We start from the raw sequence: 16,063 nt of genomic DNA on the forward strand, positions 1-16,063 counted from the left end.
TTTAACTAACCAAATTATCATTGACCATGGTATTACTGGGTTGTGATTGGTTCACTGGCAGGGCGTTACTTTTATTTAATACTTAATGACCTGTCACCAAGCCTCTCCACTTTTCACCCCTCATGACCTACCATATTTATATTTATTTACAGATACAGAAAAATAACAGGCCCTTCTGACCAACAGGCCTGCACTGTCTAAGCGCACCTTTGTGGCTAAGTAACCTACTAACCCATGGAGGAAACAAAAGTAGATGGAGGATATTAAACCATGCAGTCGGGGGGAGAATGTACAAGTTCCTTACAGATGATGGTGGGAATTGAACTTTAGCTGCTGGCACTGTAATGTGTTAACCACTCTGCTACCTGAATTTAATTTGTTTCTGGGCTGCAGACATTTCTTGCTGCCTTTTGAGAAGCTGGTGAATCACTGTTGTCTTTATACTGCCTCATTGGGCCGTTAGGAGGAATGTCCGTTGACAATGAAGGAACGGTTTGTTTCCATGTCAGGATTGCTTGTGTCGACAGGTTCCCCTTCATCCTCCCTCATGAGATCATTCAGGCTGTCAAAGTTCAAAGTAAATTTATTATCCAGGTATGTATATGTCACGATATACTACCTTGAGATTCATTTACTTTCAAGCATTCACAGTATAGTGAAGAAATGCAATAGAATTTATGAGAAACCATACATAAACACTGACAAGCAATCATTATGCAAAAACAGACAAACTGTGCAAATACAGGTCCTACAAACAATTTTACATAAATAGTAAGTAAATAATACTGAGAACATGAGTGGTAGAGTCCTTAAAAGTGTGTCCATAGGTTGTGGAATCACTTCAGAGTGATATTCCCACTCATCAGAGCAATTCCAAATTAACCCTTCCATCACTTATTTCCCTGTCACCTGTTCTCTCTCTCTTATGCCCATTAATGCACCCACCCCTAGTTTTCCACACCCACCTTCAGTAGGGGCAATGTGTACTAGCCAATTAGTCCAGCAATCAGTACCTCTCTGGGTGGTGGCAGGAAACCCATGTAGTCACATGGAGATCATGCATACAAACTCTGCACTGAGCAGCAACTCCCAGGTGACTGGACTGGTGATACATCAGCTGTGGAGACCAGTTGGGAATGACTGATTAATACTGCTGTTTTGTAGCAGTGTTTTCATCATGTGTGAGTGTGCAGGGAGCTTCCCAGGGTGCTGTGATGTAGTAGGTAGAAGATATTCTTACAGACATGGATAGCTTATCCAGTCTCCTGTGCATTGACGCAGCAGGTAGTGTTGCTGCCCTTCAGTTCCAGTGCCTGATAAAAGTTGTTTCTCAGTCTTTGTGTTGTTGTTGTCTTTGTTTATGGTTTTTCGTTAAATTCTATTGTATTTAGAGAATATAGAACATTACAGTACAGGCCCTTAGGCCCATCTCGTTATGCCAACTTTTTAACATTGATATCTCTTCTCTCCCCCGCCCCCAATACTTTCCTCCTATCACCTTAAAAATTATGTTCCCTTGTATTTGCCATTTCCATCCTGGGAAAAAGATTTCGGCTGTGTACTTCTTATTATGCCTCTTTATCATCTTGTACACCTCTATCAAGTTACCTCTCATCCTCCACTGCTCCAAAGAGAAAAGCCCTAGGTTGCTCGTAAGAAATGCTCTCTAATCCTGGTAAATCTTCTCTAAAGATCCCACATCCTTCTGTAATGAGATGACCAGAATTGAACACAATATTCCAAGTCTGACCAGAGTTTATATTTGCAGCATTTCCCTGCGACTCGAACTCATTTCCCCAACTAACAGACCATATGTTTTCTTATCAACCCTATCAACTTGTGTGGCAGGTTATTTTTCCTGTAAATGCCTGCAATAAAAAAAAATAATCTTGGGGTATATGGTAATATAAACATTGATAATAAATTTACTTGAACTTTTACCTGGTTTCAAATCCCACATCCGCTGCTTCAGTGTGGAGCTCTTTCTCCCTTGTGGGTTTATCCTGGATATTTTAGTTTCCTCCCTCATCCAAACTCTGTGTGGGTTGGTAGGTTAATTGGCTCCTAGTATGTGGGTGAGCGGTAGAATCTGGGGGCAGTTAATGAGAATGTGGGGAGGATAAAATGAAATCAGTGAACATGGTTATATTTTCTAAGGTATATCAGATGGGCTGAATGACCTGTTTCTGTGCTGTTTGCATTTGGAATGATAAATTCTGAATTGGCTTCTCTACATGTTTCAGGCTGTAGTCAGATATAAAACTAAACCCGGTCCAGCCTCGGCCAGACTGAACCTCAACAGCTTTAAACTATTCCCTGATGTGACCTGACTCAACCCTAAGGCTTTTACACTATACTGTGTCCAACAACTGACCTGAGTCACTGAACATTCACGCCTCGCAGTGTCACTTGCTGTCTCTGCAATGAGTAGTTGTCATTGCCTGTTTGTGGTACTCACGCACACAGAAAACTGATGCCCACAGAAATACCTCCCAAGCTTGGGAAGGCAACCAACCAGCTGAGCACAGCATTTCCTGGTCTGGTTGGGGCTTCCGTGTACCTATCCTGATCCAGACCCATGCAGGCCTCCAGTGAGCTCAGCCTCTGAACTTGGGGTTAGAACATAGAACGTTACAGCAAAGTCCAAGCACCGAAGAAGATATAAATAACTTGGAAACACAGGAGAGGTATAAGGGAAGGGGCCCAGGGGTCTATCTCTGCTGCTGTTGTTGTTCCAGGTCCCAGTGGGTTAATTCTCAAAGTACAAATGCCTGTAAATCCCTGTTTCACTAATGACCGTAACCTTGTATTCTAGGGATGCCGACCATCCTGCTGGTGGGCACAGGGTCTCCACATTTATTCTTGGCTTTTCTTAAGAGTTTTTCTCTTCTGCAGAATGAGGGCGATCCCTCTGGATAATTGAACTCTCCTCAATTGGGGGGGGGGGGTGTAGTCGATCTTCAGTCTTCATTCTCCTCCCCACAGTGCCCAGAGCTATACACTCCATCCCACCAGCTAAGGTCTAATCGCTGTTTTCCAACTTTCTACCCTGTGCCTCTGCTTATAAAGCACATAATTTGGTTTGTTCCCTGTTTGTGTACACCAGCCATCTGCTCTCTGTTGTTCCATTTATATGCTAAAGTCACAGAGTATTATAGCATGGAAATAGGCCCTTTGGCCCATCTAGTCCATGCCAAACTGCTGGTTAAATAATTTTGGTGTGCTGTTTGTCCTCCCAGGTGTGTGATCTGTATGATGGACTTTGCGTATGGCGACCCGATCCGGTTCCTGCCGTGTATGCACATCTACCACGTGGAATGCATCGATGAGTGGCTCATGAGGTCCTTCACTTGCCCATCATGTATGGAGCCTGTGGATGCTGCCTTGCTCTCTTCCTACAAGACCAACTGACCTGACTTGCTAAACCTCACTGCACTTTGAATGTTGTGCCACCAAAAGAAAAGGAGGAAAAAAAAAGGGCTGGGGGGAGGGAGTAGAATGGGGGAAACATTGAACTCACTTGGAGCAGAGAATTCTCCTCTTGTCTCTCACCCGCCTCCCCATCCCATGCCAAAAATCAACCATTGCTTTTGTTTATACCAGACAGTGCATCTGCCTAGTTGACAATGCTGCATTTTGGCCAAATGTTCTACTTAATACTGACCAGCAAAAAGGGAGGTGATTAAAACCATAGTGAAGGCTATGCTCGAACAGCTCAAAGGCGTTTGGTTTTTTAGCTTTCCTTTGCACATGCAGTATTGATGGCCTTCATGTTGATTGCCCTTGCATGCTCTGGGACAAAGCCGCAACCTTGTGCTTTGTGTCTTTTAGAGGAAATTTTCTTCCTGTTGTCACACAGGCATGGGGGTGGGGGGCAGTTGCCACGATGTCCTTCCCTCGGAGGCTGCTCCCAGTTGTGATTAGCTTTGGGCTGAGTTTAGACAGGGGGCACCTGAATAACCCTCTCTGAGGAGCTGGATGATTCCACTCAAAGTGTGGAGTTGAAGAATCATTTGAATGGAGGGGCACTGAACCTTGATTGTATCTTTGTCAGACTCCGGATATGGTCACATGTGGCTAGGGTGTGCTGTCTATGGCGGTGTGCTTCTATGGCGGTGTGCTGTCTATGGCGATGTGCACAGGGAAGGTGCGTTATTGCCATTTCTCTGTGTGGCTGCGCTTCAGCTGCTGAGATGGAGCTAGCCTCCAGACAAATGGGAAGCACATGAATCTCCATTGTCTCTATTCCAGCCCTGAACTGCAGTACACAGATAATGTTTCTGTATACACCTGGAGTAGAGCTTGGAATCGGTGTGAGCCCTTTCAGCGCAGTCCGTGAGAGAATGTCTCCTCACTAAACATCCTCACCAACCTGGCCTGGCCACACAGCCTATCCTGTGACTACGGCACTCAAATATGTGGATCTCTCTCAATGTTGAGAGGTATGCCTTGGCGAAAGCAGGTATTGATGCAATGTAACTAACACAAACACATGCACATGCATACAAACACACCCTCTCTCTACCTACCCCTCCCTCGCTCTACCTACCCCTCCCTCTCTCTACCTACACCTCCCTCTCTCTACCTACCCCCCCTCTCTCGAGCTGAGGAGAGGAGATTTTGAGCATCGGGCTTGTTGTTGGCCAGGCTGCAGTGATCTGCACACAACTTGTGCTTTGGAACCATGGATTACCGGTACCTTAAAGCACTGAAATGTTTCACCAAATGCTGACTCTGCAGAATCCTCTCCATTCATTAGTAAACCAACCTGCATCTTCTGCCAGGCAAGCATTGCTAACACTGAGAAGTACAGTGTTCATTCTGCTCTGCTACCCAGACTGTGGACACACGTCACCACCAGATCTTCTAATGGTTCGTCCACTCCGTGTTCTATCCAGCAAGGGATTGACCTCCTTCCAGGTGTTACTTCACTGGCCCATGGAAGTCCCTGACCTTTAACCAGGTGCAATGGAAGAGCACATAGGGGATGACTAATTTCCTGGGGGTATTTTGGTGGAAACACAGAGGCGCAACTCAAACTGTCCATACACCTGAGTTGTCAAGCATGCATTTGCCTTGTCCACAGTGCTGGAGTGGGAGAAGTTGCTGCTTTTGAACATAGCAGTGTTGCATGGGTGGCCTTGTTTCCGGGTTTGGATGCCACGTGGCATTCCTGTGTCCAGCTGCTGCTCACCAGTCAGTGAATTAATTGTAGCCCTCTCGCCCAAGGCTTCAGAACCCATTACTGCAGCCTACCTATGTTCCACAGGGGTTGGGATCCAGCTTAGACTTTCCTGCCTGAATGCTGAGAACTCTTAACTGCAAGGATGGGACAGGTTGTTTGAAACGTAGTGGAAAGATTCAAATATGTAAGCTGTGCTGTGCCTTGTACCACGTTGCAGACTGTGCTGAGTAGGAATGTGTTTTTCAGTTGCATCTGCCCCTAATCCTGACCAACAGGCTCTGGGTGCTTCCCACCACGGTGGGGGGAAAAGGGCTCTGAGTTGCATTGGCGTGCTTGGAAGTCTCTGGCAGTTGGATTCTAACACTGGAGACCTGGGAGAAACCTCCCATTCCAGACACATGGAACGCCACAGTTACCTGCAAGCTCTGAGGGATTTGCCCAGTTTACGGTGCTTGTATGCTCCAGGGATCTCAAGTTGATGTAGGATTTTTTTTTTAAATCTTGGTACTCATTAACTAGCAGTAAATGTGAATATTAGTACTGAAAGTGACAAGCGCAGGAAGACTAATTCATCAAATAACCAGCTTCTTTCACTGCCCTTGAGTGATGTTGGTAGATGCCCCTCTCCTGTTCTCCCTCATGTAAGGGAGATGGTTTCAGTAGATCACGTAAAGGTTTTAAAGTAAATTATTTCTATATTTATAGACTGCTACACCATTCTGTCAGTGGCAGCTGTGAGTGTGCTGCCCTTTGCTGGCCTCTGCAAGGATGTTTTCTCTCCCATCAGGTATTAAGCTGGCCTGTGAGGGAAGCCTGCTACCTGGCAGAGTCATAGGCAGCCATGTACCTTAAAGCAAAGGTTCACTGGGCATGGTTTGATTATGAATCCTGAAGTGTTAATCAATTCTGGTTGTTATTACTGCTTTTCCCAGTGGGTAGCTGCCAGCTCTGTAGGGATACATTCCAGGCCTGGACTCCTGCCTATTCTCTCCGAGCCCTGCTGTCATGCGGCCAATAATTTGGGTGCATTGCTGGTCAACATCCAACACTTCGTACTGAAAGTGTTCAAAGAAGGACTTTGTTTTTCAAATGTTCATGTTTTTTCACCTGGGGTGTGAAAGTTGCCAAGAAGCTGTTTTAGTTCCTGGAGACTGACGGAGAATTCTGGAAGGTTCTGTGTGTCTCAGATCAGTTGACAGTGACTATCCTAGGGCCTGCAGCTGGCGTCTCTCTGAGCAAGCTTGAGCACTCCTCTCAGTTAATGCCCCCAGTGCCCTGAACTAGGCCACAAGTGACACCTGGAGGTTAAATGTGCATTTGTATAAAATTCTCCTGTTTCTAGGTAAGGTGTTGATGTAAGAAGTTAAAATAATCTAAGATAAGATGGTGTCATTGCACCAGGACACTCAGTTGTTGAGCTTTTTATTTTTCACTTTGTTGTTAACCAGTTGCAGTAGTAAAGAACTTTGGTTTTACCAGGGATGTCATGGTTTTCCTCTTGGAAATGATTTAGACTGGGTTTGGTTCCAATTGGTGACTGCAGTTGTTTCACCCCAGAGTTTCACTGTGGGGCTCTTGTTTGACCACAGGTGTAGGGCATCAGTCTAGCGTCTATTCCCAGTTCACTTCCACCTCCCTTGCTCAATCTGGTGATGCCTGGTCTCCGTTCCCATACCAGCTGCTGCCTTTACCTGACAACATCAGGTGGAACCTCAGAAGTGCCTGTTAGCCCTTATGCTGCCTCAGAACCCTATAGACTGAAATGTCTCTGGGATTCCACCCAGCTGCATAGAGCATGTCTTGGTGACTTGCTTTTTGCATCTATGATGCCCTGGTGCTGTTCCTGAAATGGATCTGAGTTGATCCCATTGATGGAACATGAAGCTTTGGTGAGTTTATATACTGTATTCAGGTGTGGATTTAATGTAAACCTGCACATTCTGTGATGGAAAGGAATTCATATGCAGAAACAAAAAACTGCAAAAATACGTGTAGAAGCTCTTAGGAATGACAGAACTGGCTGTCCAATTATGTTGTAAACAGGGATTTTGAAAGGAAACATGAAAAGTAATGAGGGAAAGTGTGACTTTGAATTGGGCTCTGGACTATGTTTTCTGCCAGTGTCCCTTACTCATTATGGAGACTTGGTCCATAACATCACAGATCTTGGACTGTTACATGCAGACTTGGCATTAACAAACAGCTTCCACTATCAGATGGACTACTGTTTGAGGAATGGCAGTGCTAGGACTGCACATTGAAAGCACATGGCCCAGGCAGGAACACAAAATGCAAGTAATTTTAGCATTACTTTATTGGATGGGGAAGTTTATAATGAAAGTAATCAAGGATCAACTTTATTCACCGTATACATTTTATATATAAAAAATTGTAATGACAGGGTTAGGAGACCTATTTCAGTGTGGCTAGGGTTCTCTGCCAACAGGTAATGGAATCTCAGTGAGATTTGAGTCTATGTTGATAGAGAGCCTAGTCTTAAGAAGGTCATCACTATCTGACTGACTGCTAGAGAAAAATAGCCAACACAATCTATAAAGAAAATCAGTATTAATTGCACTTTTTGAAAATTTTGCATGCTAATCTTAGCCAATGTAAGCTTGTATCCTGTAGTTAGAAGTGTAATTGTGGATATGTAGAGATAAACTTGAATGTTCAGTTGGAAGTACAAGTCAAGAAATATAAAACATTGAAATAGTGCTGTGCTGGAATCTTTCTGTGTTTACTCCTGCAGATTGTCACTGCATTATATTGGCAGTTTAATTTACACATAACTTCCCATATCAAGGATGTGTTATCAGTTCCTTCAGCCATGCCAAAGCAAATCTTTCATCTGCACAACTCTCATCGGCTGCACCTCAATTTCCAGGTGCACACTTGACTTTAGATTATCCTTCTGAGCAGTGGTTCTTCCATATCTGCTGCACCAAGGATCCCCACCACTATTTTAAAGTCTTCAGGCCTCAAACATAGTCACTTTAAAACCCAAACAGGGTAAGACATGTTTCACAAGTGTGTAGTCCAGGCCTGTCCTTTGATTTGTGTATACATTACAAGTTTATAGTTTACAGTTGCTGCTGGCTACATAAATGATGTAAAACATGTCTATTTTTAAAAAATAAAGAACCCTACAGGCTGATTTGTATCCATGGTTTTATTGGTGAGGCAGTCTGGATGCCTGTTGCTGCTCCTCGGAGATGTTTGTTTGGCTGACCTGTGCAGGAGGCAAGGACAGAAAGGCCTGTCCCCAAACCATTGGCCTATAGAGGAGCAGCAAAATGAGAGTGTAAAGGAATAGGAGGGTGTAAGAACTGAAGTGGAACAAAGCCTTGTCAGCAAGAAAAAGATGCTCTCCAATTAAATAGTAATGTAATCAGAGTAAAAGCTCCAAAACAATAAGCACTTCTACCAATCTAGTCCACAGCATCTTCACTACCAGTTGCCTGTGTTCAGCCCTTAACCCTCCAAGTCCTTCCCTTCCATGTACACACCCAAATTTCTCCTAAATGTTGCAATTGTATCCCACTCAACCACTGTTCTGGCAGCTTATTACATTAAGGGTAGAGGACCAGGAAAGAAATGACCTCTCTTAAAAATCTTGTCTTTTGTCTAGTTTTGAACTTACCAACCCTGGGGAAAGGACTGACTGTCCATTATATCCATACCCCTCATGACTTTATAAATTGAGGTCACCGCTCAGTCTCCTTCACTCCAGGAAAGAAAGTTATAGCCTGGCTGACCTCTCAAAGTACAGCTCTGAAACAGGTCCTTTGGCCCATCTAGTCAATGGCAAATCCATTTAAGCTGCCTACTCCTGTCGACATAGCCCTCCATATTCATACCCCTAACCCATGACCTCTGGTTGTAGTCCACCCAAGCTTGGTGGGAAAAGGCTGCTTGCATTTGCCCTAACTATAGCCCTCAATTTTGTATACCTCTATCAAATCTTCTCTCAATCTTTTACATGCTAAAGAATACAATCCTAACTTATTCAATCTTTCCTTAACTCAGGTACTCTAGAGCCGGCAACATACTTGATAATTTTCTCTGCACTCTCAATCTTGTTTACATTTTTCCTGTAGGTAGGTGACCTCAACTGCGCACAATACACCAAATTAGGCCTCACCAACATAACATCCCATCTTCTGTACTCAATACATGGAGTGCCAAAAGCTTTCTTTGTGACCCTATCTACTTGTCATTCTACTTTCAATTGTGATGAGAACACACATAGATTAAGATGTTAGCTGTCCTGTGCTGGCACCAGTGGGATCAGCAGTTGGTCTGCCACCTGTCTTCAGGAGAAAGAGAGATAAGGAAAACAATGGAGCAGCATTTGGAGATGTTAATGAAGGGACGGGAGAGTTTAACGGAAGGAGAGCTGTCAAGATCGGCTCCCCCTTTGAACCCTGAACTGTTTGAAGTGATGGACAGGCGATACCCCAGCAGGGGGATAAAAAGGGACAGGTTCGCTAAGGCAGGACACACACGACACCCCGAGGTAATGGGACCCTGGAAGCTGTGCGTTTCCCACAAGTCGGTGGGGAGTTTTGGACAGCTGGTCGCGGGATCAAGCCATAGATGCACAGGGTGGAAAGGCACGATCGGCGGGAACCTGGTGTGTGTCCACCCTTGCCTGGGTGCCAGGTTCACCGCAGAGAAACGATCGTATCTGGAAACGGAGGGGGTCACGGTCTGTGACCTCAGATGACATCACAAAGGGCTCACCCGAAAGCAGACTGCGAAGAATGTCGATGAATATTCATCGCTGTTTGAATATTCATTCGTTTTTGCCCTCTCTCTCCTTCCCCCCCCACTGTCCATCTCCCACGGCAGCGATTACTGCGAACTGAACTGAACTAAATTGAACTGAACTTTGCGTCACTTTGAAACTGGTCATTTACCCCTAGACAACGATAGAGCTTGATTGATCCTGTTATCTTAATTCTGTGTACATGTGTGTTTATTAGTGCTGAACTGTTGCATTTATTATCCTTTTGATTAGAGTACTGTGTTGCTTGTTTCTTTAATAAACCTTTCTTAGTTCTAGTAATCCAGACTCCAACTGAGTGATCCATTTCTGCTGGTTTGGCAACCCAGTTACGGGGTACGTAACATAATGAATAGTGTACCTGTATTCCCAGGTCTCTTTGTTCTATCATACTCCTCAGTAACCTACTGTTCACTGTGCAAGACCTACCTTGGTTGGTGCTGCTAAAGTGCAACACTTTGCACTTGTCTGCATTAAATTCCGTCTGCTATTTTTTTTCCAGCTGATGCACATCCCTCTGTAAGCCATGATAGCCTTACTCACTGTCCACTACACCCCCAACAAAAAAAATCTTTGTCATCTGCAAAGTTGCTGATCCAGTTAACCACATTATCATCCAGATCATTGATATAGATGATAAACAAAGGACCCAGCACCAGTCCCTGAAGCACATAGCTAGTCACAGGCCTCCAGTTAGAGAGGAACCCTCTACTACCACTGTCTGGCTTCTCCCACAAAGCCAATGTCTTATCCAATTAATTCCTCATCCTGAATGCCAAGTGACTGAACCTTCAACCAGCCTCCCATATGGAACCTTGTCAAATGCTTACTAAAGTCCATATAGACAACATTCACTGCCTTGCCTTCATCCACTTTCCTAGTAACTTCCTCAAAAGACTAAACAAGCAACACACACACACAAAATGCTAGAGGAACTCAGCCGGCCAGGCAGCATCTGTGGGGAAAAAAAATAGTCAACATTTCGGGCTAAAACCACTAGGTAGGACTCTAAGATTGGTTAGAGATGACCCATCACGCACAAAGCCATGGTGACTATACAAATACTTGTATATCCAAACCTTTAGAACACCTAACAATAATTTCCTGGTTTATTTTTCAGTGCCTTTCTTAAACCACAGAACAGCATTAGCTGGTAACACTATACTGGATGATTTATCCACCCTAATTTGCCTCAAGACAGCAAACATCCCCTCCTCTGATCCATTTAGAGTCCATGACCTCGCTTTACCTCACTTCTAGACTGTGTCCATTTCCTGAGCAAATGGATGTAAAAAAAATTAAGATCTCTTGGCTCCATGCATAGATTACCATTACGATCTTCCAGAGGACCAACTTTATCCCTTGCAATCCTTTTGCTCTCAACACATCTGTATAAATCCCTTATGATTCTATTTCACCTTCTCTGCTAGGACAACCTCATGACTTTTAGTCCTCCTGATTTCTTTCTTAAGTGTTCTCGCATTTCTTGTCCCCCATAAGCACCTCATTTGTTCCCTCCTGCCTATACCTGCTGTGCACCTCCTTTTCTCTTAAGCAGGGCCTCAATATCTCTTGAAAACTAAGGCTCCCTACATTTGTTATCTTTACCTTTATAAGCTGACAGGCACATACAAGATTTGTACTCAATTTGAAGCCCTCCTCTTTTCAAATATACCTTTGCCAGAAAACAGCCTGACCCAATCCACACTTGCTAGATCTTCTGATACCATCAAAACTGGCCTTTCTCCAATTTAGAATCTCACCCGCCCTGCCTCATTAGCATATGCTCTCGTTGGGTCTTCTATGTACTAATGAAGGAAGCTTTGCTTAACATATTTAACAAACTCTATCCTGTCTAGTCCTTTCATAGTACAGTACTGGATTCCCTTCAATATCTGGAAAGTTTAAACCACTTACTATAACAAACTAATGTTTCTTGCACCAGTCTGCTCTTTACAAATTTATCCTCTAATTCCCTCTGACTGGTGGGTGATCTGCAATATAGCTCCATCAACGTGGTCATACCTTTCTTATTTCTCAGTTCCACCCATAACTCCTCACTAGTCATATTCTCCAGTCTTCCCCTCCTAATTCCTCCCACTGGCAGATCTAAAACTGAACCCCAGAATATTGAGCAGCCAGTTCTGCCCCTCCTGCAAACAAGTCTCACTAATGGCTAGAACATCATAAATCCAGGTGTTGATCCATGCCCCGAGCTCATCTGCCTTTCCTACAATACTTCTTGCATTGAAATATATGCAGCTCAGGATACTAGTTGTACTATGCTCCCTAAAATTCAGGTCCTCTAGAACCATCTTCATATACATCTTCTGCAATTTCACCAGCTCAAACACGCCTTTCCTATAATGGTGACCAATAGTGTACACCAACAACTTGCAACTGCAACATAATGTCCTATTCCTGAACTCGATGCCTGACTGAAGGCGGCCAGAATGCTAAAAAAACGTCCTGTGTATTTGTGCAGCCACTTACAGTGACCTGTGAACTGGTGGATCAAAGGAGCCCAGGAGTACATGTCAGTGCTTTTTCATTCACTGTGTAAATCTTACCCGGGTTTGATGTCCAAAATAAGTCACCTCATACTTATCCAAGTTGAACTACCATTCCTTAGCCAATCCCCCTAACCGATCAAGATCTCCTTGGGAGACAGTGGTCATGATATGATAGAATTCACCCAGCAGCTTGAGAAGATGATGAAAGTCAGATGTACCAGTATTACAATAGAGTAAAGGAATTACAGAGACATGAGGGGAGCTAGACAGAGTTGATTACAAGGAGACACAAGCAGCGATGACAGCAGAACCACAATGGTGGGAGTTTCTGGAGACTATTCAGAAAACACAAGATAGAAACATCCCAAAGATGAAGTATTCTAAAAGGAGGATGAAGCAACCATGACTGACGAGGGAAGTCAAAAGAGCGGGCATACAATATAGTAAAAATTAGAAGTTAAGAGTATAGGGAAATAAAGCAACAGAAGGCAACCAACAAAGCCAAACAAGAGAAAGATAGAAAATGAAGGGAAGTTAGCCAGTAATATAAAAAGGGGATACCAAACATTTTTTCAAATATATATTGATATTGGACTGCTGGAAAATGACACCGGAGAGGTAGAAATGGCACAGAAACAAGTATTTGTGTCAGTCTTCACTATGGACTTCTAGCAGTATGCCAGAAATTCAAGTGTCGGGGGCAGAAGTGAGTGTTGTTGCTATTACTAAGAACGTGCCTGGGAAGCTGAAAGGTATGAAGGTAGATATATCGATGGACCAGATGAGAGGTAAGAAGAGCTAAAGAGATCATGGAGACATTAGTAATGATCTTTCAAGAATTACTAGATTCTGAATGGTTTTGGAGGACTGGAAAATTGCAAATGTCACTCTACTCTTTGAGGCAGAAGAAAGGAAATTATAGGCTAGTTTGTCTGATTTCAGTGGTTGGGAAAATGTTGGAGTCCATTACTAAGGATGAGTTTTCAGGGTACTTGGATAAAATAAGTCAAAATCAGCATGATTTCCTTAAAGAGAAATCTTGCCTAACAAAACTTATGGAACTCTTTGAGGAAATAACATGCAGGATAGACAAAGGAGAGTCAGAGGATGTTACTTACTTGAATTTTCAGGTGGCCTTTGATAGGTGTCACACGAGGCTGCTCAGCAAGGTAAGAGCCCATATCTTACAGTAAAGATATTAGCATAGATAAGACAATTGGCTGACAGGCAGGAGGCAAAGACTAGGAATAAAGGGAGCTTTTCTAGTTGGCTGCTGATGACTACCAATGTTTCACAGGAGTCAGCGTCATGACTGCTTCTTCTCACATTATATGTCAATGATTTGGATGACAGAATTGATGGCTTTGTGGCCAAGTTTGCTGATGATACAAGATAAGTGGAGGGGCAAGTAGTGTTGAGGAAGCAGGGAGTCAGCAGGACTTAGATTGGGAGAATGGGTAAATTAGCAGACAGAATATCGTGTATATGGAATATAATGTACAGCCATGCACTTTGGTAGAAGGAATAAAGACAGACTATTTTATAAACAGGGAGAAAACCCATGGGGTTGAGGGAGACTTGGTGGGCTGAATGGCATAATTCTGCTATGTCTTATGCTCTTTAATATGTTTCAATTCTGCAAATACCACCATCCATGATGATCTTCCCTGGGGTACGGGAAACACAAAGTAATGACTATACTTTACAAATGATATACAGTACATGTTACATTTACATGTTTAACTGTAGAGTTTCAGTGTTACAGTCCTGACTGCAATCCAAACTGAGTAATTTCACAGAGTCACAGCAAATCCAGGTAATTGGAGACTGCAGGCGGCGGCCGCATCCCAGCATAAGAGATGGTAGAGGTGTTAGAATGCTCCAGTGTGAGGTCCTTGGCCGACAACCACTGTTAAATAATCATTTTATAGATGTTTGTCAGGTAAAATAAGACCACTGTGCCCAACATTAACCGAGAAAGGGCAGAAGCAATAGTTACCTGGCAAATAATTATACCCAGACAGCTGGGGAATTTTTAAAGAGACCTCCTGTCCCAAGATATTAATAATAATTCATTAGATTAATGGTATTCCACTGTGTCAAAATGTGTCCAAAAACAGCTCCCCCCACACCCAGTCTCACTCCAAAGCTGAGACAGCAGTATTATGACACCACGGTGGAGTTCACCCAATTATAAATGCAAAACACTGCTAGTGTTACTGTGTCAGTATGTCAATGACTGTGTGCGTGTATTTGTATGCACAATCTTGTCAGTATCTATGTCAGTGCACGTGTCTGCATACCCCAAGGCTGATTTATTTCCCTCTCAACCACATTCTCCTGCCGTGTCCTCATAACCTTTGATGTTCTTTCCGCTTTACATATATTCATCCTCTCACCATCCAACTTCCAAATTTGATAGATTTAATGAGATTCCTCTCCAGTTAATCTGAACTCCAACCAGTACAGGCCCAGAGCTAAATGCTCCTTGTACGTCAACCCTTTGCTGTTGCTCCGTGCTGCGATCACCACCTGGATACTGACTAATTATTTCTTGAACAGATAGATTCTCTACAATGCCAGCACATCTTAAGCAGCCCAAAGCTGCTCATAATGCTGTAAGTGCAGATTGAATAATGCCTTATAAAGCCTCAGCATTACATCCTTGTTTTTATATACTAGTCCTCTCGAAATTAATGCTAACATTGCATTTGCCTTCCTTACCACCAACTTAACCTGCAAGTTAACCTTCAGGGAATCTTGCACAAGGACTCCCAAGTCCCCTTGCACTTATCCCCATTTAGAATGATAGTCTACACTTTTATTCCTTCTACCAAAGTGCATGATCACACACCATGTTCAATCCGCTACTTCTTTGCCCATTCTCCCAACACATCTCGGTCCCTCTGCAGATTCCCTGCCTTCTCAACTCTCCACCCATCTTCATATTATCCACATAGTTGGCCACAAAGCCATCAATTTCAACATCCAATTCATTGATATATGACATGAAAAGAAGCAGCCCTAACTCCAACCTAGTCACGGGCAGCTAATCAGAAAAGGCCCCCTTTATTCCCACTCTTTGCCTCTTGATCGCTGGCAGAAAGCCACGCCTCCTCATCTCTGTAAGCAGGCATGGAGCTAAAATCAAAAGGCATCTCAGAGGCAAATACCAAAACTGATGTTCAAGGTCTATCCATGGTAGACAATGGCTTTCCCTCACTGCCCTTAACTCACCTGTCAGTTACACACAGAATAGTAAGCCATAGGCCATCTGGCAACCAAAGTGACCCCAATGCAGTGGTAATCATTTCCCATCCTGACTCTGGGAACAGGGCAACTAGCACAGAGAACCAGAATTGATGACATAATGAGCCCATTGTTCATCGTTGACACTTTTGACAGTGATTTCTTCTTAATATTTTGAATTGAAGCTTAGAATTAATACTCATTAAATGACTTTGGAAAGAAAATTATGCTAATGTCCTCATGTTCCCCATGGTCGCTTTTCTGTACACTGTAAGAAATATAAAGACTCCAGGATATCATGTCCACAGCAGGTCCTGCAAGTGTCAA

At 43.6% G+C, this 16,063-nt stretch overlaps 1 protein-coding gene across 1 annotated transcript in view; it reads left to right on the top strand.

Moving 5' to 3' along the window:
- The window catches only part of LOC134339381 (RING finger protein 11-like), a 28,330-nt gene extending 12,282 nt beyond the window's left edge, over positions 1–16,048 (top strand). The window contains exon 3 of the mRNA XM_063035832.1: positions 3,240–16,048. Coding sequence (XP_062891902.1) covers positions 3,240–3,411 — 172 coding nt within the window. The 3' untranslated portion in view covers positions 3,412–16,048. The remainder of the gene's footprint in view (positions 1–3,239) is intronic.
- The last annotated feature ends 15 nt before the right edge of the window (positions 16,049–16,063 follow it).

Source organism: Mobula hypostoma, chromosome 29, assembly GCF_963921235.1.
Source record: "Mobula hypostoma chromosome 29, sMobHyp1.1, whole genome shotgun sequence".
NCBI lineage: Eukaryota > Metazoa > Chordata > Chondrichthyes > Myliobatiformes > Myliobatidae > Mobula > Mobula hypostoma.